Source organism: Tamandua tetradactyla, chromosome 22 (genome assembly GCF_023851605.1).
Source record: "Tamandua tetradactyla isolate mTamTet1 chromosome 22, mTamTet1.pri, whole genome shotgun sequence".
Taxonomy (NCBI): Eukaryota; Metazoa; Chordata; class Mammalia; order Pilosa; family Myrmecophagidae; genus Tamandua; species Tamandua tetradactyla.
In genome coordinates this window covers 40,380,508-40,405,813 of record NC_135348.1, presented here as the reverse complement: position 1 = coordinate 40,405,813, position 25,306 = coordinate 40,380,508, and the positions used below count along the sequence as shown (strand labels likewise).

General features: G+C 36.3%; 1 protein-coding gene and 1 pseudogene across 2 annotated transcripts in view; both read left to right on the top strand.

Annotated features, from left to right (window-relative positions):
* Nucleotides 1-24,896, top strand: part of ABHD18 (abhydrolase domain containing 18) — a 133,710-nt gene extending 108,814 nt beyond the window's left edge. For both annotated transcript variants that reach the window (XM_077140067.1, XM_077140066.1), the window contains 5 exons: nt 1,927-2,016; nt 2,688-2,789; nt 13,332-13,710; nt 14,157-14,319; nt 22,477-24,896. In XM_077140067.1, the coding sequence (XP_076996182.1) occupies nt 1,927-2,016; nt 2,688-2,789; nt 13,332-13,710; nt 14,157-14,319; nt 22,477-22,528 (786 nt within the window). In that variant the 3' untranslated portion in view covers nt 22,529-24,896. The remainder of the gene's footprint in view (nt 1-1,926; nt 2,017-2,687; nt 2,790-13,331; nt 13,711-14,156; nt 14,320-22,476) is intronic.
* Nucleotides 14,329-22,453, top strand: LOC143666342 (RE1-silencing transcription factor-like; annotated as a pseudogene).
* Nucleotides 24,897-25,306: the final 410 nt, after the last annotated feature.

The window sequence follows — 25,306 nt, the reverse complement described above, 5'->3', positions numbered from 1 at the left end:
GCTTGGAACAGTTGCAGTTCTTGGTAGGATCTCAGCCATTCCACTGCTCCAGACTGGTGTATGATGTATGTCCCGTCACTGAGGGTCCCACAGACAGTTGTTCCATACAGTTCATGGCTGTTTACTAGCTGCCCTAGAGGACAAACTAAATTCTACCTTCCTACACTGCCATCTTACCGTCTTTCAAGTTCTGTCTTTTAAACCATGTAGCTGAGGACAGAAACTTGGTTACTTTCTCCAGAAATGAGCAGCTGAACAAGGCAATCCTATATAAAGCACGATATCCTCCATGGTTACCTTAAAGGTAAGGGGCTGCTCTAGGGTGCCCTGTGAAGCCAGGTGCTCCAAGAGCTATGGTCATTGTAGCCATCTTGAGTCATTCACAGCAGCTTTATGTATTCCATGCTTCTGCTCCCTTCTGTTCTCACGTAACCTCAGTACATTTTTAAAGTATTTTCAGTATATGACATTTTCTCTTTGCCATTTGAATTATAAAATTAAGTTCAAAAACTTAAATTCAAAACAACCTGACAATGAAACTGAACAGTGGAAAAAGATGTGTTTTACTATCTGGTAGTATTTCCATTTTTCTTGGTTTCCCTGATACTTTGAAAAATACCACATGATTACTTGGTCTAAACAACAGAAATTTACTGGCTCACAGTAGCAGAGGCTAGCTGGTTTTCTTCCTGCAGGGGTCAGTACATTCTGGCTGGACACCAATCATTGGGTTCCTTGGCTCTCCTGTCACATGACAATGTCCTCTCTCTCTGAGGTTCTGTTGATTTCCAGTGTCTGCTTCTCCATGTGGCTTTCTCTTCATAAATTCTTCAGTGTAGGATTAAGAGCCAACTTCATTCACTTGAGACACACCTCAACTAAAAATACCATCTAAAGGTCCTATTTACAGTGGGTTCACAGCCACATGAATGGATTAAGATTCGAGATGAATGGATAGATTTGTTTTCTGGGTACATAATTCAACCTGACACATCACTGTTATGTGTTATATCAGTTCTTTATAATTTCCACCTGGGTTACTACCTATTGTCTCCTTACTTCAAATTTCACCATCTCTTAATCAATCCAGTGTACTGCTCTCATTTTAGTTTCCTTAAATCACTTTTTTTGATCAGGCCATTCCTCTACTAAGGCCTCTTTATTCATTCCCCATTGTTTATAGAACCAAGAGACATCTACTCTGATCCTCATCAATATTTCCAGCCCTACCTATCTCCTCCCACCTCCACTGACCACGTTTGCCCTGTTGACCAAACTGGAGTATACTGGCTATTCCCCTACCAGACTGTCTGCTTTCTACCGTCTTGTCTTTGATCCTGCGGTGATCTTTATATGGAAGACAAGGCTCCTGTCTTTCGACCCCCCTAAAAGACTAAGCCATTTCGTGAAGCCTTCTCTCATTCCTCCAGCCAAAATTGTTTCTTCCTCTAAATATACATATTACATTATTTTTTATATCAGTTATATAATCTCTGTAGTTCTCCAAATTCTTGGATTCTGCCAGTTAACCTTAGAGGTTTACAATATTATAGTTGTTTTGTTGTACCTGAACAAGTCACTTAGGTAATAAGTATGTTTAACCTGCTGCCCAGCATCTACATCTGAGCTTGTTTTCTCTGTACTTATCGAGTAGAAAGTAGCTCTCAGTGAAAGGTGTTGAGGGTCATTAATATTTTCTAATATGTTTTATTGCCTTCTAAGGGGACAATTATATGTCATGTTGAATTTATGCTTTCAGGAGTTTGAAGAGGCTGCTAAATAGTCTCGGTTCTCAGAAACTTTGCATTCATGTCTTATCTCACCAACTGCTGCATAAAGTATTTCTTAATATTAAATTTTTACAGTTTTACTGACTGGGAACTTTAAATAGAATCTCTCTAAACTGACTTTATTGTTAAATTACAGATGGCTTCCTTAGCAGTATCCAATTGGCCTAAGCCCATGCCATTGATTCCATGTCTGTCATGGTCCACGGCATCTGGAGTCTTCACTACGGTAATATACTTGCAATTAATATTTATGTAGCTATATATAATAACGGTAATTGTTGTGGGGTAATTGTTTTGGGGGTCTCCAAGGTCACCCCAGGTTTGGTGATTTGGAAAAAGGAATCTGAGGACTCAGCAAATAGTTGTGCCCACAGCTAAGATTTTATAAGGGCAAAATGTTACAAAACAAAATCAGCAAAAGGAAAGAGCATATGAGGCAAAATCCAGAGGAAGTCAGGTACAAGCTCTAAGAGTCCACTTTCAATGGAGTTTTACAGGACACTCTAAATTCTTCCAGCAATACATTGTGACAGTATGTGCAAAGAGCTGTCTCCCAGGGATGCTCACCTGCGCCTAGGGGTGCAGGGTTTATATGAGGATTTGGTCACTTAGGCACCTTTTGCCTAGTATATGGCAAAATTCTAGACTTCCAGAAGCAAAGCAGGTGTTAACGAAACCATGTTGTTTGTGTCATCAATGTAGGCTCTGAGCCACTCTTACTTTATTTAGGAAAAGTTTTATAACAGTGTAAGGATTGTTTACTAGTCAAGTTCCTTGATGCCTTCCTAAGGATAGTCAGTCTCATGCCTGTTATATTAACTCTTTTTTGCACAGTAATTATAAAAAAAAGAATTAAACAAAATGCCTCATGATATGCTTTGATCTTAATTATTTCAGGGTGTACTGAGTAAATCAATTAATTGGAGGGAGCTGGAAAAACAGTATTATACACAGACAGTTTATGAAGAAGAAATTATTCACATGCTTGAGTACTGTGGTGTAAGTATTTTTAATTTCTGCATAACATTGGGGAAAAGTTAATTATGTTTAAAGGTACAGATCTTTATAGAAAATAGTGATTTTTTTAAAGCTTTTCACACTATTTTTTCATTTATAAAAGATCTTCATTTTAAAACACAGATAGAAATAAAACAGATATAGATGCAGATGTAGAAAATCATGCAAAGTACATGTACGGCTTAATTCATTCGTCAGAAGCCAAGAACACTAGTAACTACTACCCAAGGCAAGAAACAGAACTTGACCACCAACTCAGAAAACACTTCAGCGTGTCCTAATCACAAGTTGTTCCTTCACCCCCATGAGTAATCATTATCCTGATTTTCATAGTAATTACTTCCTTGTGTGTTTTAATAATGATTTTATTATCTAAAGGCTCCCCTTCCATCCCTTTCTTTTCCTTATGTGTTGAAGACCTTAGGCTCTTTGACCCGTAATGTTCTTACAGTCTAGGTTTTGCTGATTGCATTTTCATGAGATAGTTCACATGTTCCTCCATCCTCTATATTGCCTTCAAATTGGCAACTGTATCTAGAGGCTTGCTTAGACTCAGTTTCAATTTATCTGTCGCTTTTTTGTGTGATGAAAGTAAGCCTGCACTGTTGCTTAATGCCTGTATCTATTAAGTCATTGAGGGTTGCAAAATGCCATTAATCTAATTCTATCATTTCTTTTTCATCCATTAGTTTCAATACTTTTTATATTAATTTTTTTTTCTTTTTTTTTTACTTTTTTGGTGCATGGGCCAGGAACTAAAACCTGAGGCCCTGTGTTCTTAACTGAAATTCTCCAAGTTCATTCAGTAATGTTAGTTCATATCAATGAGACCATACAGTATTTGTCCTTTTGTTTCTGGCTAATTTCACTCAGCCTAATGTCTTCAAGATCAATCCTCGTTGTTATGTGCTTCATGACTTTATTTTGTCTTGGAGCTGTATAATATTCCATCATATGTATATACCACAGCTTGTTTAGCCACTCATCTGTTGATGGATATTTGGACTGTTTCCATCTCTTGACAATTGTAAATAATGCAAATGTCAGTTTGTGTCCTTGCCCTTATGTCCTCTGAATAGATACTTAGCAATGGGATTGCTGGACTATACGGCAATTCTATACCAAGCTTCCTGAGGAACCGCCAAACTGCTTTCCACAGTGCTTGTACTATTTTACATGCCTACCAACAGTGGATAGGTGTGCCTCTTTCTCCAAATCCTCTCCAACCCTTATCATTTTCTGTTTTTTGATAATAGCCATTCTTGTGGATGTGAGATGATAGTTCACTGTGGTTTTGATTTGCATTTCCCTATTAGACGGTGAAGTTGAGCATCTTTTCATGTGCCTTGTAGCAAATTGTATTTCCTCCTCTGAGAAGTGTCTGTTCATGTCTTTTGCCCATATGTCAGTTGGGTTGTGTGCTGGTTTGAAAGGATGTATGGACCCTAGAAAAGCCATGTTTTAATCAAAATCCCATTTTGTAAAGGCAGAATAATCCTTATTCAATACTGTATGTTTGAAACTGTAATCAGATCATCTCCCTAGAGATGTGATTTAATCAAGAGTGGTTGTTTAGCTGGATTAGGTGATGACAGGTCTCCACCCATTTGGGTGGGTCTTGATAAATTTCTGAAGCCCTATAAAAGAGGAAACATTTTGGAGAATGAAGGAGATTCGGAGAGAGCAGAGAAGAACGACATAGCCACAAGAAGCAGTGAGTTTGTTAACCAGCAACTTTTGGAGATGAGGGAAAACGCCTCCCAGGGAGCTTCATGAAACAGGAAGCCAGGAGAGAAAGCTAGCAGACAACACCATGTTCGCCATGTGCACTTCCAGCTGAGAGAGAGAGAGAAGCCCTGACTATGTTTGCCATGTGCCTTCTCATTTGAGAGAGAAACTCTGAACTTCATTGGCCTTCTTGAACCAAGGTGTCTTTCCATGGATGCCTTTGATTGGACATTTTTATAGACATATGCTTTAATTGGGACATTATCTTGGCCTTAGAACTATAAACTAGCAACTGATTAAATTCCCCTTTTTAAAAGCCATTCTGTTTCTGGTATATTGCATTCCGGCAGCTAGTAAACTAGAACAGGTTGTCTTTTTGTTGTTGAGTTGAAGAATCTCTTGATATATTCTGGCTACTAAACCCTTATATGTGGTTTCCAAACATTGTCTCCCATTGTGTAGGCTGCTTTTTTAATTTCTTGACAGAGTTCTTTGATGCACAAAAGTGTTTAATTTTGAGGAGTTACCATTTATCTATGTCTTTCTTCAATGCTCATGCTAGGGGTGTAAGATCCAATTTTGCGGGATCAGGATTGGTACTAATTCTTTCTTGAATGCTTGGTAGAATTCACATGTGAATCTATCTAGCTCCTGGACTTTTCTTTTTTGCGAGCTTCTTAATTACTGATTCATTCAATTTACTTGTGATTGGTTTGTTGAATGCTTGCCAGAATTCACATGTGAAGCCTTCTGGTCCTTGACTTTTCTTCTTGAGGAGCAGCTTAATGATGATTCAGTTTCTTTACTTGTGATTGGTTTGTTGAGGTCATCTATTTCTTTTTGAGACAGTGTTGGTTGTTCATGCCTTTCTAGGAAGTTGTACAAACAAACAAACAAGCAAACAAAAAACTATATTTCAGGTACAGCTTCATTCAGTGTTCCAACATAGTTACATTACACTTAGGTGTTATTGTGCTGTCCATTTTTGAGTTTTTGTATCTAGTCCTGTTGCACAGTCTGTATCCCTTCAGCTCCAATTACCCATTATCTTACCCTGTTTCTAACTCCTGCTGGTCTCTGTTACCAATGATATATTCCAAGCTGATTCTCAAATGTCGGTTCACATCAGTGGGACCATACAGTATTTGTCCTTTAGTTTTTGGCTAGACTCACTCAGCATAATGTTCTCTAGGTCCATCCATGTTATTACATGCTTCATAAGTTTAGTCTGTCTTAAAGCTTCATAATATTCCATCGTAGGTATACGCCACAGTTTGTTTAGCCACTCGTCTGTTGATGGACATTTTGGCTGTTTCCATCTCTTTGCAATTGTAGATAATGCTGCTATAAACACTGGTGTGCAAATGTCCGTCTGTGTCTTTGCCCTTAAGTCCTTTGAGTAGATACCTAGCAGTGGTATTGCTGGGTCGTAATCCATTCTGCCATTCTATGACTTTTGATTGGGATATTCAGTCCATTAACTTTTAGTGTTATTACTGTTTGGATAATATTTTTCTCTACCATTTTGGCTTTTGTATTATATATATCATATCTGATTTTCCTTCTTTCTACACTTTACTCCATACCTCTCTCTTCTGTCTTTTTGTATATGACTCTAGTGCTCCCTTTAGTATTTCTTGCAGAGCTGGTCTCTTGGTCACAAATTGTCTCAGTGACTTTTTGTCTATAAATGTTTTAATTTCTCCTTCATTTTTGAAGGACAATTTTGCTGGATATAGGAGTCTTGGTTGGCAGTTTTTCTCTTTTAGTAATTTAAATATATCATCCCACTGTCTTCTAGCTTCCATGGTTTCTGCTGAGAAATCTACACATAGTCTTATTGGGTTTCCCTGGTATGTGACAGATTGTTTTTCTCTCGCTGCTTTCAAGATCCTCTCTTTCTCTTTGACCTCTGACATTCTAACTAGTAAGTGTCTTGGAGAACGCCTGTTTGGTTCTATTCTCTTTGGGGTGCGCTGCACTTCTTGGATCTGCAAATTTAGGTCTTTCATAAGAGTTGGGAAATTTTCAGTGATAATTTCTTCCATTAGTTTTTCTCCTCCTTTTCCCTTCTCTTCTCCTTCTGGGACACCCACAACACGTATATTTGTGCGCTTCATATTGTCATTCAGTTCCCTGATCCCCTGCTCAAGTTTTTCCATTCTTTTCCCTATAGTTTCTGTTCCTTTTTGGAATTCAGATGTTCCATCCTCCAGTTCGCTAATTGTAGCTTCTGTCTCTTTAGATCTACCATTGTAGGTATCCATTGTTTTTTCCATTTTTTCTTCTTTGTCCTTCACTCCCATAAGTTCTGTGATTTGTTTTTTCAGATTTTCTATTTCTTCTTTTTGTTCAGCCCATGTCTTCTTCATGTCCTCCCTCAATTTATTGATTTGGTTTTTGAAGAGGTTTTCCATTTCTGTTCGTATATTCAGCATTAGTTGTCTCAGCTCCTGTATCTCATTTGAACTATTGGTTTGTTCCTTTGACTGGGCCATATCTTCAATTTTCCGAGCGTCATCCATTATTTTCTGCTGGTGTCTGGGCATTTGATCAGATTTCCCTGGGTGTGGGACCCGGCTGGTTGAAAGGTTTTTCTGTGAAATCTCTGGGCTCTGTTTTTCTTTTCCTGCCCAGTAGGTGGCGCTCGTGGCACTCGTCTGTCTGCGGGGCCCACCAGTAAAAGATGCTGTGGCTCCTTTAAATTGCCAATCCGAATCTCGCAGTCAGCCCGGGAAACCGCGCGTGGAGGGGGCGGTTGCCGGCTGCCGCGGCTTGGGGGAGTGCCGGTTCAAATTGCCCAGCTGGCCCGAGACGCCAAGCGTGGCAGGAGGGCCCCGCTATCCAACGTTCCCAGTCAGACCGGGGAGCCACGTGCGTGGAGGGGACCCCAGTCGCCAGCCGCCCCGGCCGGGAAAACGCGCGCCCCTCGGGTATCTCACCGCAGTGGATTCTCCCTGCCCATTCAGCCGTTCCAGAATGGGGTACGCTGTCTTTTTGGTCTCTGTCGTGGCTCCGGGAGCTGTTTTGTATTGTTTCTGTTTCTTTAGTTGCTTTTCTGGAGGAGGAACTAAGACCCGCGCATCTTACTAAGCCGCCATCTTCTCCGGAAGTCCTCTCCCTGTTATTAATTTCCAACTTCATTCCCTTATGATCTGAGAAAGTGTTTGTATGATTTCAATCTTTTTAAATTTATAGAGACTTGCTTTGTGACCCAGCATATGGTCTATCCTTGAGAATGATCCATGAGCACTTGAGAAAAAGGTGTATCCTGCTTCTGTGGGGTGTAATGTTCTATGAATGTCTTAACCAAACTGTTAAGTTTGGTTCATTTATTGTATTATTCAAATTCTCTGTTTCTTCATTGATCCTCTGTCTAGATGTTCTATCCATTGATGAGAACGGGAAATTGAAGTCTCCAACTATTTTGGTAGAAGTGTCTATTTCCCCCTTCAGTGTTTCCCTCATATATTTTCGAGCACTCTGGCTCAGTGCATAAATATTTATGATTGTTATGTCTTCTTGTTGAATTTTTCCTTTAATGAATACATAGTGTCCTTTGTCTCTTTTTAATTGCTTTACATTTGAAGCCTAATTTGTCGGTTATTAGTATAGCTACTCCTGCTCTTTTCTGATTGTTGTTTGCATGAAATATCTTTTTCCAACCTTTCATTTTCAACCTATTTTCGTCCTTGGGTCTGAAATGAGTCTCCTGTATGACAGCATATAGATGGGTCCTGTTTTTTTCATCCATTCTGTCAGTTTATATCTTTTGATTGGGGAGTTTAACCCATTAATATTTAGTGTTATTACTGTAAAGGCAGTACTTTCTTCAACCATTTTACTTTTGGATTTTATATATCATATCTAATTTTTTTTCTCTTTTTACCTTTACTGATAGTCTTCAATTCTACACTCTTTTCCAGACCTCTTTTCCTCCTTTTCCTGTCTGCCTGTAGTCCTCCCTTTAGTATTTCTTGCAAAGCTGGTCTCTTGGTCACAAATTCTCTCCGTGATTGTCTGAAAATGTTTTAATTTCCCCTTCATTTTTTGAAGGGCAGTTTTGCTGGATATAGAATTCTTGGTTGGCATTTATCTCTTTTAGAATTTAAATGTATCATGCCATTGCCTTCTCACCTCCATGGTTTCTGCTGAGAAATCCACACATAGTCTTATTAGGCTTCCCTTGTATGTGATAGATTGCTTTTCTCTTGCTGCTTTCAAAATTCTTTCTCTCTGACATCTGACAGTCTGATTAGTAAGTGTCTTGGAGTATGTCTATTTGGATCTGTTCTGTTTGGGGTATGCTGCACTTCTTGGATATGTAAATTTTATGTCTTTTATAAGAGATGGAAAATTTTCAGTGATAATTTCCTCCATTTGTCTTTCTCCTCCTTTTCCCTCCTCTTTTCCTTCTGGGACATCCACAACGCATATATTCATCTGCTTCATTTTGTCTTTCAGTTCCCTAAGACCCTCCTCTATTTTTCCTTCTTTTCCCTATATTTTCTTTTGTGTGACAAATTTCAGATGTCTAGTCCTCCAGTTCACTAATCCTTTCTTCTACTTCTCCAAATCTGTTGTTGTAGGTTTCTGTTGTTTTGGTTTTTTTTTTTTTCATCTCTTCTACTGTGCCTTTCATTCCCATAAGTTCTGTGATTTGTTTTTTCAAACTTTCGATTTCTTCTTTTGATTTGCCCACTGCCTTCTTTATATACTCCCTCAACTCACTGATTCAATTTTTGATGGGATTTTCCATGTCTGTTTGAATATCATGAATTAGTTTTTCAACTCCTGTGTCTCATTTGAATTGTTGGTTTGTTCCTTTGGGCCATGTCTTTGATTTCCCTAGTATGACTCGTTATTTCTTGCTGGTGTCTAGACATTTGATTTCCTTAGTTAGTTTATTCTGGAGATTGTTTTTACTCTTTCACCTAGGAATTTCTTGCTGGATGGCTTTGTTCTTTATCTGTTCTTTGACATTCAGTTCAACTTATTCTGGACCTCTAGCATAGGTTCTATTTAACTGATCAGAATTTTTCAGCTCCTGTTTTTCTGCTTCTTACCCTGCCTATATGGAGCCTCTTTTTTTTTTTTAAGGTATATAATATCTACTCAGATATTATATACCCCTGTCAGATTCTCCCAGCCAGACTGGCCTCCTCTCTGGAGGAAAGGGTCACCTGTATCAGTGTTCCCTGAGGGTGAGATCTAGCAGGTTGACAGACTTTCCTATGAAGCCTCTGGACTCTGTTTTTCCTGTCCTGCCCAGTATGTGGCGCTTTCTGTCTGCAGCTTCCCACCAGCATAAAGTGATGCAGTGCCTTTAACTTTAGCAGACTCTCCCTGTGGTTTGTGGTGAGGTTGTAGGTTGGCATTAATTGCTTAACTGAAGTCCCTGGGGTTCTAGTCCCTGGGACCTGAATTCCTTAAGGGAGGAATTCCTTGAGAGCCCCACCCCTCTCCTGGGGAAGGCACAGGGAAATTAACTCTTTACCTGACCAGCCACTTTGTCTCTCAGACAAGCTTAATTCTGTCCTTGCCTGGGGCAGTTGGAGCCTGAGAAGCCTTACAGTTCTAACTAATGAGCTGTTAAGTGGTAGAAACAAAGCAAGTACGTTGCTCTGTGTATCTCCAGGCTCTGTGTGTCCCCATTTTTTAGGATCCAGCCCTTTTGAGATATTTTGTGCTGTCTGACTCAAAAAGCCTCACACAGCGCACACATCCTCTGCCGGGGCAAAAACTCCTAGTACCTTTAGCTCTTATTCGAGGTTTATCTGAGCTGGGGGCCTATTTTTTTTTTTAATTAATTAAAAAAAATTAACAACAAAACAATAAGATATCATTCCCTTCTACATATAAAATCAGTAATTCTTAATATCATCACATAGTTGCATATTCATCATTTCTTAGAACACTTACATCGATTTAGAAAAAGAAATAAAAAGACAACAGAAAAAGAAATAAAATGATAATAGAGAAAAAAAAGTTATACATACCATACCCCTTACCCCTCGCTTTCATTTACCACTAGCATTTCAAACTAAATTTATTTTCATATTTATTGCCCCTATTATTTATTTTTATTCCATATGTTCTACTCTTTTGTTGATATGGTAGATAAAAGGAACATCAGACACAAGGTTTTCACATTCACAGAGTCACATTTTGAAAGCTATATCATTGTTCAGTCATCGTCAAGAAACGTGGCTACTGGGACACAGCTCTACATTTTCAGCAGTTCCCTCCAGCCTCTCCACTACATCTTGAACAACAAGGTGGTATCTACTTAATGTGTAAGAATAACTCCAGGATAACCTCTCGATTCTGTTTGGAATCTCTCAGCCATTGACACTTAGTCTCATTTCACTCTTTGGGGGCCTATTTTTAATAGTCATAATTGGTTAATTAATTCTGCAAGTGGAGCTTCATTGAACTGAGCCCTTGCTGCAGGTAAAGTCTGTTTCCTTTCCCTTTGGTGAACCAGGCTGCAGCACCCGTGGGGAAGGGGCGCTGGCCTCCGCAGCTTGGGGCACTCACAGTTCTGTGTGGAGTCTCAGCTGGTCCAGCTGGTCCAGACTGATGTACGCTGTTTCCAGTCACTGACATGGCCCCAGCAGTTGTTCTGTTCTCTTCCTGGCTATTTACTAGCTGCTTTGAAGGATGAGCTAGATTCCATACCTCACTCAGCTGCCATCTTGCCTCCCTGTATCTAAATGCTTGATTCTTTATCTTAATTTACCAATTTTCAATATAATAAATTTGTTCCCAGTTACTTTCCAAAGGAGACTAGTTCTTTTTAAAGTAGCATTATAAAATGATCACTTTTAAAATTTTGTACTTTCACCCACCCAGAATTTGAAGATTCTCTTTCAAACTGATTCTTAAGAAATCTTAGAATGAAAAGGAATCTTTATACTATCAGTGAGATTTTTTTATTTATAATTATATCACTATGAACTTCACTCTTGTGAAAACTTTCTATCTTGCATAAACTCAAAGGGTAGTTAATTGTTTGCCTAGGAACTTTATTACGAAACACTTTTACCTGCAAAGTTGTTACTTCCCTCTGTTCTAATATGCTTACAATCAGAAAGATACCTATATTTGAAAGCTCATGAGAAAACTAACATGTATTTTTTAAAGGAGATTCATAAATTTTGGTTGCCTGAAGTAGTTACATAGTCTTACCTGGCACTCCTTTTTCTGTGCCTCTGACTCTTGGTACTTGTATACAAGGATCTTTTTTGTCTCAGAAGCATTTTACCATAGTGAATATTTAATAAATGTCAAGGTGGTTTCCCATTTTTTGTTTTAAAAACTGTATTATCTCGGGCAGTGTGACGGTGGCTCAGCGGCAGAATTCTCACCTTCCATGCCAGAGACCCAGGTTTGATTCCCAGTGCCTACCCATGCAAAGAAAAGAGGGAAAAAAAACTATTATCTCAGTTAAAAGAAGTTAAATTTGTTGGTATATCTCTGAGTAATTCTAGGATTCATTGATCTTACATTTCCAAATGTTACTAAACATCAGTTTTCTCATATTTCTGTGGTCTGGATGGTTCTAGTGATTTATGTTAACTAGACTGTGTTCTTTTTCTTTTTCCTTTAACCAGTTTTTAATTCCTAATGGTTTTAGTAGATTCTGTGGTCATATAGTTTAAATATCAAAAAGTATAAAAGATACATTGTGAAAGATTTCTACCCCTGTTCCATATTTGCATAGATTCTGTCCCCTTCAACAAATAACCCACTATATTATTGTTTAGTATTTCAGAGGGTTTTTTGGTCTATAAACAAAGAAATACAAATGTGTATTTTATTTTTCTCTTCCCTTTTCTTATAATGGTTACAGACTAACCCAAAAGTTTCCTTATTCTTTTTACTGCTGCATATTAGTTTATTAAATGGAGAGATGTACCATGATTTATTAACCGTTACCCAATTGGTGGGCATCTATGTTGTTTCTCATGTTTCATTATTAATAAACTGTTGCAGTGAGTAACTTTTTACATACTTCGTTTTACACATCTAAATTCCTTACTAACATCAAACTTACTATTTTTTTTCAACCTGATAGTGAAAAATGGTATAGTATTTTTTAACTTTGTTAATTATGAGAGAAGTTGAACATCTTTTAATAAGTTTAGGAGCATCTGTATTTCATGTTCTGTGAATACCGTGTGCATATCCTTTTCTCATTTTCCTCTTGTGCTGTTGAGTTGGGGTTTTTTTGTTTTTTGTTTTTTGTTTTTGCAGATTATTCACTTCTAGCTCTTTATAAATTAAAGTGATTAGCCTTTTATTACATGCATTTCAAATATATTTTCCCAGGATGCCATTTTTCTTTTGGCTTTGCTGTTAGTAGTATTCAACAAAGTTTATTTTTGCTTAAATTATGTTGTATTTACAAGTCCATGCATTGAGAACATATTTTTTTAAACTTTAATAGGCAATGTTTTTTCCTTGGTAATTGTCAATTCTTAACTCAGTCTGAGAAAGTATATGTTCTCTTGTACTTGGATTTTCACAACTGCCAGGATAAAGTCATGAGACTTTTGGAAGTTCTAAGGTTAAGGCAGAACATGGATTTCAAAACTTTGGTAATAAAAACATGAAACAGACTAAATGATACCCTTTACTGTTTACTAAAAAATATTTAGTAATAAGGTATAAATCATTTATCTTAGTCCTCAGTTAAATTTTGACATATTCTCTTCTTTTTGTTTCAATGTGGTTGTTAAATAAAAGCCTATTTTGTATTAAATAGTATTTTCATTTTTTTCATATTTTCAGACAGATTCTTTCAAGATGGGCCAAGAGTTCATGAAACATTTCCCTAGCAGTTCAGACAAGCTAGCTAACCTTACTCTAGCTTCCAAAACTTTAAAATTAGATATGACTGACCAAGTTGTGTCCCAAAAACCGGCTGAATGCCTTAATTCTAGTAAAACATCTGTTAGTGCCACAACAGAAGGACTCTTGCTACAAGATACCTCTAAGATGGAATGCTTCAATCAAACACTTTCAACCAACAAAAGTAGTTATAGGAGTTGCGGTAATCAGTCATACCACCTACTTAGTAAAGAACAAAGAAGAAACAATCTTCAGAAAGAATCTTTAATATTTATGAAAGGAGTCATGGATGAGTGTACTCATGTAGCAAACTTCTCAGGTATTAATTTTTATATGAAGTTGAGAACATTTGCTGATGTTCAAACATTTGTGTAATGTATTTAAGGATTCTTCATAAGATAATTTCATATTTCAAAGAATATATATACTTTATGGTAGGCTCCAGGAATGTGCTCTCCAAGATAATTTATTTAAAGGTATCATATTTTATCCATGAAAATCTAAGGCTCTTATATTAGTTTATATTTAAAAAATACATTGCTTTTGTATCTTCTTTAGATTATCCATCTCATGAATCATATTAGAGATGATTATCTTGTTATAGTATAATTTTAACTTAATCATCAATATTTAGTTTGACAAATGTTTCAGTTACTGCACTGTATTATATATTTTTCGCATGATTAATATTAGTTATGTAGTATTTTAAATCATACAGCTTTTAAAAAGTATACATGCTGCATTTTTTTTTAATCCTATACCTAGTTCCAGTTGACCCAAGCCTAATTATAGTTGTTCAAGCCAAAGAAGATGCCTATATTCCACGAACAGGAGTCCGAAGCCTACAGGAAATCTGGCCTGGTTGTGAAATCCGATATCTAGAAGGGGGTCACATTAGTGCTTATCTTTTTAAACAAGGACTCTTCAGGTAAGCAGATTGGTCTAAACTGGTTTTTGTTTTTGAATGTTTTATTGTTTTTTTGATACAGCAAATACTAAACTTTAGGTATTTTTATGGTACATTTTAGTCCATTAATTTCCTCTCTGCTCTCCTTCACATCTCACATCGTGCTTACTTAACCTGTTTCCTCTCTTATCCACATTCTTTCTCTTTCTTCTGAAGAACTGAAAATGTGGGATATCATACATAGGCATGCTGTATTTTGTAGTTTTTATACTCTTCAGATAATAATAGTGAAGTTTTTTAGAACATGGGGAGAGACACATCATGGTTTGTAAAACATAATTTGATGCATCAGGAGTTTTTCACTCCGCTTTTATATTCTTAGCACTGAATGTCCTGAACATCTGTGAGATAATCTAGTAATGTTTTTCAGTTAGCAACTTTAAATGAGAAGTGAAATATTGTTTTTAAGCTTGAAACCTTATATCGATGGCTCCCACGAACTCGTGGTGCAGCCACAGAGCAAGTGCCGCCAGTACCCTGAGCCTCAGACCCCAGCGGTGGCATTGACAGTAGGTGAGGGCAAGTGACCTGAGCACCCTCTGCAGCTCCACCCCGGGCCTTCATGGGTCTTGACAGCCTCAGCACCCTACTTTTCCATGCCCCTCCCCTCCTCCAAAACTCTAGCCACAAAGTAAAATAGTATTGGGGAAGGAGCAGCAATTCTGGGTCACTCACTCTTCATCATGGAGAAAATCTGAATACAGATATGGCCACCCAGAAATGGGACTGTCTTCTGGAGGAGGAGGGCTACTCACTGGAAGCTCCAACATTGACATGGGCTTGCGGAACAACTGTATGACTTGCATGACCGCTCCAAACATGAAACAGCTGTCCCTCAGCTTATCATATTGGCAAATGTGGCCTTGGCTGGGGAAATAAATGGCAATTGCTGTGATTACCTAGTGGGTGAAGACTAAGATGGCAGAATTAATGCCTGTTGGGGATAACAGCTTTTCAGATAGTGATGGAGAAGGACTTGAAAAATTTCCTGAAATAAAAGATGAACCCACTGAAATGAAAAACACGGGGCTGGGTAGTTTGGAACTCCGTGTAATAGAACCACAGCCTATATTTGAGTTATCTGCTGACCCAGAAATTTCTAACTCAAAGATCTTCCTGTGAAGCACCTGGAGTAGAGGACAAATGCAAGAACTTGAAGACAAAACCCCTTTGCATGCCAGTATGAAGCAGAATCTGAAAAATAATTTGTGCATCATATTAGAGTTCACAGTGCCAAGGAGCTTGTGGAAGAAAGTTCAGAGAAGCAAACTAAAGCCAGGGAATCCCTGGTTCTTCCAGTACAGAAGAGGGAGATTTCTCCAAAGGCCCTTTTTACGGTGACTGCTGTGGCTGCAATACCAACTGTATGTATATTATGATCACTCTAACGTGCATCTGAAACACCAACCAGAGTTGGGGATAATGAGCGAATCTTATACATGCATTATTTGCCATGTTGTGCTGATTTTAAATTGTTGTGGACCCCAGAAAAGCCATGTTCTTTAATCCTCATTCAATATTGCTAGGTGAAATGTTTTTTATTATTTCCATGGAGATGTAACCCACCCAATTGTGGATGGCAATTTTTGATTAAGTGGTTTCCATGTAGATGTTTTGCCACCCATTCAAGGCGGGGTTGCTTACTGGAGTCCTTTAAGAGGGAACCATTTTAGAAAAAAGCTTCAGTGCCAACAGAACCCAAAAAGCCAGAGATTTTTGGAGATGCAGAAGAAAAACACCCCCAGGGAATCTTTATGAAACTATAAGCCAGGAGAGAGTTAGCAGAGGCCAGCCACATGCCTTCCCAGCTGACAGGGGCATTCCTGACAGTATCAGCCTTTCTTGAGTGAAGGTAACCTCTTATTGGTGCCTTACTTTGGACATTTTCATGGCCTTAGGACTGTAAACTTGCAACTTAATAAATTCTCCTTTTAAAAGCCATTCCATTTCTGGTATATTCCATTCCAGCAGTTTTAACAAACTAAAACACATATGCCACAGTAAGTGAGTATCACATGCAGAAACACTTGAGAAACTTCCCTGGGAAAGTATACACGTGGAAAATACAACTGTTTTTCAGACAGAAAATGCAATTATGTTTGGCATATTCAAACTTACACAGGAGAACGCCCATAAAATGTAAACTTTGTCCTTACTCAAGTTCTCAGACAACTCATCAAAGTAGACATATGCATACTCATTCAGGGGAGAAGCCATTTAAATGTGCTCAGTGCAGTTATGTGGCCTCTAATCAACCTGAAGTAACCCACCATGCAAGACAGAATCACAGTGGACCCAGCTTCTTAACTGCCCACTGTGACTACAAAACAGCAGATAGAAGTAACTTCAGAAAACATGTAGAGCTCATGTTAACCCATGGCAGTTCACTTACCCTGTTTGTGACTATGCAGCATCCAAGAAGTGTAATCTGCAGTGTCATTTCAAATCTATATATCTTACTTGTCCTGATTAAACAGTGGATGTTTCAAACTTGAAACTTAAAAACAACATAGGCAGGAGGCCGACTTGCCTGATAACAATATTACTAATAATCAAGCAGACAGGAGATGTGGCTGGAAAGAAAATCGAGAATATACTTTATTTTGAATGAATGTAGTAAATGTGGAGCTCTGACTTTTTGAGTTTGCAATAAATAAACCACTAAGCTCTACATTGAATGGATTATTATCTTAAATACCAACCATCAGTAATAACTTTTGCTCGTTAACGCACAGCTACTTCCTAATTGTACAATGCTAAATCATATCTTTGAGGTAAACCTTTTTTTCATAGATGGTTGGTGTCCATATGACTACTCAACTGAATAAAGAACTGCAGTGATGTTTGAAAACTGCAAACCTGGAATTAGAAGACATAATTATTCCTTCAAGTTATACGGAATGTCACTTTTGAAATTCCAAAGCCATAGCTATTACATAGCAAGCCTTGGGTAATAGAGAGAAGTAGTATGAGTGCCAGCAGACCAGCTGCAGTTTCCTATGAATACAGTGAAATAGTCTGGTGAAACAATGTAAATTTTAAAATCACACTTTCTCAGGGTTCTCCACAAGTTAGTGGGTGTCCTGGATATTTTTTTTTTTAACAGGTGAGGCCTCAAATGAATTGCAGATATTTTAGTGTTCGAAGGGGCACTTTGTATGAAAAAGGGGATATACTCCTCAACTTTTTTTGTAAGTTTTTTAGTCAGTTGCCAAAGTATATGAAAGAGTCCATCACAGGATTTTTGGTCATTCTTGCCATTCATTGACATAAAGTATGATCCCAATAGGGGTCCACTTATTCTGGAATAACAACCTTACTATTTCACTTGTTTTCTTTTTATTTAGTGACCTCTTTGAGGTAGGTTTCAGATTTTGACAATATAACTTGGAAGATTAGGAAATACATTGAAGTATGGATAAAACAACTTCTGTTAGACATCTGAAATTGAAGTTTTAGTTAAAAATTTTCCTGCAGTATAAGTTTTAATTATGGACTGAAAAGCTGGGACTGAAACTTAATTTTGTTCTTTTTTGTATAAGTCAGTATGGTTTGCAGCCAGTGTGCTAAATTTCCTTGATGACCTTAGTAGATGAACTGAGCTAATAGTGTTAATTCAGATTCAAGGAATTATCTGAATCTTGGTTTGAGTAGGTTTGCAATCTACATGCAATATTAAGGAAATCAGTAAGCTCTTGAGGTTTACCCTGTGTATATAGGCTACCCACTCCCCTTCCCCCATACACAGCCATTAGTTTTTGAACTTTGTAAGCTGGCACTGAACATTACAACAATGTTTTGTTGCAGCAATTTTTAAAACTTTTACAGTGCAAAATTTGTTATTTTTGTGACACAAATCAAAGGTAAATTTCTTATTGTTCTTGCTGTTTACTATAACAGTATTTGAGGAAGAATAGTATCTTTCATACACTTGTGATAGATGAAAAACAAATCTGATTGCAAATCCTTTTTTTAAAATCTTAAACCATGTACCAAGATTTTGGCTTAAATTTTGTAGCATAAGTTAACTTTAAATTGCATTCTACTAGGTGATATGAGTGTTTGTCTATAAGCACAGTTATGTTAAACTTTATTTAAAAAAAAAAATTTATATTACCTTATATTACTCCAGTGTTTTTGTTAGAACTTAAAAACATTTTATGCTATAACTCCAATTTTCTGATATCCTGCATATTTATTCTTCAAATTTCTGATGGTAAAAGGTGTCATTGGAATATATATCATTAATACTTAAATAAATTGGGTCACCATTAAATCAGTGCCTATGCATAATAAGCATTCAAAAACTGTCATCTGGATAGCTATATAATTGAAGAATTGTGTGTGGTGTCTGGGGAGTTTAAGCTCTTGTTAACCTAAGAGACAATTCTTTGTGTGTTGTTGCTTAGTTAGAACTAAACTGATGTCACCTTTTTGAGGTATAGATTCAGTCTGTAATGTGTTGAAAGCCCACCTTTTAATAGTGAGCTTATTACAATCCTTTAAAAATACTCATTCAGCATTTGAATTCCTGTCGGTTGGTGAGTGAGTGGACTACCTTCTTACTACTGAAGTGACCCTCTGGCACAGTAAAACTAAAAGGAAAAAAAAAAGGCTTGAAAGCACTTAGGGTTGTTAGAGTGTTCAAAAAGAGTCTAAAGCTTGGTAATATAAGTGAATGCAGGGGACCCACATGCTTCCTTTAGTAAATTGGTGTCAGATTTATTTTATTCTCTCATATATGTAAGTGTGTGGCTGAGAGGCATTAAGAAAAGTAGATACAGGCAGCTGTAAAAACTCAAAGATGCTAATTTGAAAATCTTCATTTGAGAAAGAGATAAATATTAGCTGTAACTAACTAACTAAGGCAAGTACTTCATATGTCATTTTCCCCATTATACAGAAATAAAGGGAACTGAGACACAAAAATTTAAGTATCTTATTCAAGTGAAGCCACTGTTAAGCCACTTGGCCTCTCTTTGCCCACTAGTCACTTCAAAACCTAATAGTTTAAATGATACTAGAATACAGTTTAAAAGAATTCTGCCATTTCCCTCATCAGATAGAAAACAAGCTGCTCCTTTTAGTACACTAATAAGTTGTATTAATTGTTTTTAGAACTGACTTATGTAATACAAGTGAATAAGAGACTGTTCAGATGGTTAAAAAAGCATATATAAACCTTCCCTCACCATCCTCATACCCTGTACACAAGCCCAACCGCAACTTTAGGCATCAGGAAGAAAAGCAAATTTAGATTTATTCCACTAGATCAAATATCCAGAGCTAGGTGTGAAAAACACTTCTCAAGCAGGCAGACAACTCAGGTCCCTTATTACCTCTCACTAGCAGCCAACATTGCTCTCACACCTGCCTTTAAAACAAAATCTCTGTGTTTATACCAACATGAAAATATCCAGGTTAATTTGTTTTCTTTCTCATTGTTGAATTTTCAAGGAACAAAATCTTAAACCAAAGAAATACCAGCATGGTAGCAAGCTGTGTCTTCCTAACATTTTAGAAATCAAACCTATTAGGTTGTCATTCTTAAATATAATCTTAATGGTTTGTTAAGGATGTGTGGAAATGCCTGGTCAAACAAATAGCATACTTACTATTAATCTCATACTTACTATTTAAACTGGGTGAAGATATAGATAGACATAAAAAGAGCCTGAAAGGCAATATATTAAAAAATTAACGATAGATGTTTTACAGTGATAGGAATGTGATTTTTCTTTTCCTCTCTATTTTTTTAGATGTTTTGTATTTTCTGCAATGAACATACAATGTACAAAAGGAGAAGTTAAAATAAGCTACTGAGAAAAGCTTTTATGGATATGGGTCAGATTAATTTTCCAATTAAAATATCTAAAGACATAGTAGAGTTAATGTAGGAACTTAAGGGTTTTGGTTTCAAGTTCGGTTACCAAGAACACATTTTTAGTAAAGAAAAACGGTCTATATCACAATCTATGAAATAGGTTGAAAACCTCATTCTGAAAAGTAACAGAAAGTATTCAACAGTGATTAAATAAAAAGACCATAAAAAGGAACCAGTTCCTTTCCTTTATTAATATTCATATACTAAATGAATATTAGTATATTTAGAAATCTAAATTTCTAAAGCCCATAAAAGTGCTTCACAGGAAAAGGTACACTCACTCTGTGCCTCTCTTTGTGCCCGAGAAGATGGCAGCAGAGCTGCCCAAGTTGGTGCTGTCTAGGTAACATTTGTTGGTCACCTGTTGCAGAAGCAGTTTTCAGAAAACTTGTAACTGATCAAAATATTTCAGATAATTGGAGGATAGACAGTGCTGCAATTTCCAGTTATGAGATAGGAAACCCTCCTGATTATTGAGGGTAAAATTGCATGAAGAAGCATCATATTCCTATGAATCACTTTGCCTGACAGGTTGCAAAAGAAGACTGCCACGTTTGATATATACTGTGTATGGGTAAAAGCAATCAGAGGTTGCTAAAAAATAGTGAAGGTAGTGATAAAAAAAAGGTAGTGAAGTTTAAAACTGCAATGCAAAAACTGAACTACTTGGGCACTATAACCCACAAAAACAACTTGTTAGCGAAGATCCCTATTATGCAAATGACTCCGACTGTGAGACTGTACCAGCAATGTGTTCGGTGCTGCACAGCGTTTTTGGAGAAGTCACAGTAAAGCTGCATCCATTCATTGCTGAAGGTCAATAATGATTAACATCTTTACAGCAGTGTTTAAGTTTCTTAGCTAATCAGTGTGTTAAAGTGTTATGTTTTATAGCTCAAGGACACAACTTTTGTTGTAATTGATTTAAAAAATAATTGGAGATGGTAACCAGTGTTGTGTTTGGCAGAAGAATTAATAAAAACCTGTGATTCAGACAGCTTTTGGGGTACGTTAAGTGTTCTTAAACACATTGGATCTCTTGTCCCAATTACAAAAATAGTGGAACAAACAAAATAGTATTACCACGCAATATAATATTTTGTGTGTTTTGTGACAATCATTTCTTTTCAGTGTTTAACCTTAAGGTGCTCTCCAGTGACGGCTAGCCTTTTAATATGCTTTAATTATGATCTTCATGAATAAATAAAATATCACTTTCAAAGCCCAAGTCAACATCCGAGCCCTTTGAGACTTTAAATAGTCTACTTCTTTACTTAGCCGATATGTATAACTTGATGGACAAATGCCTCTATTTACCCATGCTTCCTCTCTTTTTAACCCCAGGCCTTTTACTAAATTACAGACCCTCCTAGTCTAGGAGTTCACAGTCTCGTTTGGAAGTATTTTGATTCACACATACCTAGTGTGCACACTTGTATGTTAAAAGGATAGGAAAGAGAATAATTTATGATATAAATCTTTAGCTTTATTCTTTTTACCAAATAAACATTTTTTGTTTTAGTCTCACACAGAAATTGAAGTTTTACCATATGAATGACCATATGTTTTCAACACCCTGCAATATTGACACTCCTTTGTTCTTCCTCATGCAAAAGCATTTTTTAATTTGTACATTTAGTCACTATCATTGTACATGGCAGGCATTCCTACATTATACCATCTCAGTCTTTACCGTCTATCTTTCCTTCTGGTTCCATATGTGCCCCCACCCCTCCTCTATCATTCTCACATTCAGCTTTATTCAGTGTACTTACTATATTGTACTATATTGTACTATTGTAGTATTGTGCAGTCCATTTCAGAATTTTTAGTCAGTCCTGTTGCACACTTTGTAGTGTGCTCCAGTTACCCAGTATCTACCTTATTTCCATCTCCTGATGACCTCTGTTCTTAACTGATATTCTCCAAGTTCACTCATTAATGTTAGTTCATATCAGTGAGATCATACAGTATTTGTCCTTTTGTTTTTTCTGGCTCATCTCACTTAGCATAGATACTACTTCCAGATCCGCTATCCCTTGGAAATATATTTGAGGTTTTCCATTAGACTGTTAAGATTGATGCATCCAGACATCCAGCCTCAGATATCTGGCCCTTTCCTAGCTGTTTGGAGAGAAGCTCAGTCTGCAAGCCGAAATTAATGCTGGAAATGTGTAGGAAAGACGCTGTACCCTTTTATGCTAATTATAGTTCTTCTTTCATACTTATTTTAGACAAGCCATCTATGATGCATTTGAGCGCTTTCTACATAAATACGCTAACTGACTGGATCACATGCCAGCATGTTTCTGACAAGAGGAATTTTTATTCTGGGATGATGTGAAGAACAAGCAGACAGCATTGTTTATCTAAACTGCAGCCAATTTAATCTGGAATTCAGTGTTATACATCATTCACCTATAAGCTTTAAATATATTTGAATCATTTTAAGCCAATATTTGGATTAAATAATGTTGAAATGTTTTGTTATTGTTTGTGGACAATATACCCAGTATCTTGTCTATTTGTTATTATTTATGCAAATTTAAAATTATTCTTATAAACAATTTATTAACTTTAATAAATTTACTCATAGAAACCCTACTGATTTATAATAGAACTGCTAAATTAAACTAGGTTTGTAATTCTTCAGCCTTTATTATATGCTGTTCTATAATGTCTTCTTTTGAATTGATTCAAGAAATGCATACATTTCTTTTTTGGATACATGGTGAACTTATAATCTTGTTTTCAACCATGGAAACATTTCTGCCATGAAAATATTTATGATGTGTAAAATCTGTATTAACTTTGAATTGTAAAAAGAATTCCTGATTGCTTTGTAAGTGCTTTTAATAATTAAAGTAGGTGCTGAACTGCAGAGAAGAAATATAAGACTTAACTAGATTTTAAAACTTTGCCAAATATTAGGTTTAAAAGAATCAAACATATTTCCCCTACTTGAAAAGTTTCAATTCACACAAAATGGAAATAATGAAATACTTAATTGCGTTAATTGATGGATACCATGTCTAGCATTTTCTTGGGTACCTGCTCTACTAGGTACCAGCTGGGTATGCTAAAACTCTATCTTTATTAAGGCCAAGTACTTCACAGATTTGGCTTTTAGTTACACATATTAATTGCCACATGTGAAACAGATTTATTCCATATTAACTTTATTTTGCAGGAAAGACAAAGTTTTATACAGTAACTACTAGCTTTTTATAATTGGGAGTATGTGGCAAGATTTGGTGCTTTTTATATTAACTTCTCAAGCTGAGGCTAAAATATTTAAATGGAAAATATATTTGGGTATTATTTGAAGTTAATGTGTTTGAGGTTTTTTTTCTAAATCTGTTGCCTGTGAATGACACTTAAATATTTCTTAGCCTGGTGAAGAAAAATGAATTATAATGTGCCTTTTTACAGCCTTTTTAAGGAGATTTTGTCACTAATGCCTCCATCATCTTAATTTTTAGCACTATCTAAAAATTAATATGAAGTCATTGATGGCATACAAAGTAATAACTTCTTTATAGCTGCTCTTTAGCATAACAAACCAGTACAGCTGTTTGAGCCATTTTTGGAAATTTGTGTATTCATACCAGAATCTTTAGTTTTAACAAACTTACGAAAGTTCATCCACAAAATAATCTTTAAATATATTGAAGTTTACTGTCAAATAAATTACAGTAAACTGTATACATTACAGTGTTTTCTTATATCATGTATATATTGAGGTGAAATGAACAATGGTTTAGTTAAAACCAATACTTTATTTTTCACATAGACATTTCAGTAAGGTACTATAGTGTGTGAACTTCCCTTGGCAAAAGTGAAGTCTCATTTAGTTTCATTAACTTAGGCATAACTATTTTTCCAAATAAATGTGAAAAGAGTTATGTTTTAATTTAAAAATTCATCTTTTAACCACATTTTAAGAATTTATCCACATAACTACCTAATTTGATAAATTCAAAGCACAGATTACATTGAAGTGTTTTTTTTTTTGTATTTTGGGCACATGGGCAAATCTAACCTGGATCTCCCACATGGCAGGCGAGCATTCTACCACTGGAGCACCATGAAGTTTTTTGTGTGTTTTTAAATAATCCATCCCCAATATTGGGTTAAGCTTTATGACTTATGTATATGTATTTATTTGTCAAAGAAGTGCTGGTCTGCCTGTCATTTTCGGGATAAATTTCACACACTGCTAGAAATTCATTTAGAATAGAATTGCAATTTGTCAGTCCACCCAGGTGAGTTTGGTGTATAGCGTGCTTAATTTGGTAGGCATATTTCAAATTTTTAATTTGAAAAGCCTTTAGATTGGGCCTTCATTCCCCAGTTTGCCACAGTCCACCCGACTCCCTCTTTTCTTATTATCAGATGACTTCACTACTTTTTATTTCCTATCCAGCCCATGAAGACATTTTATTTTGAGACCCCTGATTTAGATGGGAGATTAAAAGTTTCTGAATTTCATGATGTGCTAATATTGTAATTATTATTAAATCATTTTATCATACGCATTTTACATTGTTTCTTATGAATGTAATTTTTGAGGGTATGGTGCTTTCTTACATAAACAGTTTTGAATTGTTAAAGTGTAACTAAAATTTTAAAAATCATTTATAAACATCTAATACTACAAAATAAAAGTAATTTAAATAGTTAATTATTTGTTTTTTAAAGGTGTGTAATTCTAAATGCTCCTCAGTGTAATTCTAAATGCTCCTCAGCTTGAATCGTTTCTTCTGCCAGCTCCAATCTGCTGTTGAGACCTTGTAGGGAATTCCTCATTTCACTTATTGTGGTCTTCAATTCCATTTTTCTTTTTATTCTTTTAAAAAATTTCTATTTCTTTATTGAAATTCTCATATTTGTCATTCATTGTTTTCCTGTTATCCTTTGGGTTTGTTTTCCTTTCTACAAATTGAGTATCATTTTTTAAAGTCTTTGTCCAGTATGTCCAAAGTTTCAGGCCTCTTTGCTGATGGTTTCTGGATTTTTATCTTGTTCCTTTGGGTAGGCCAGCAGTTGCTGTTGCTTTGTTTT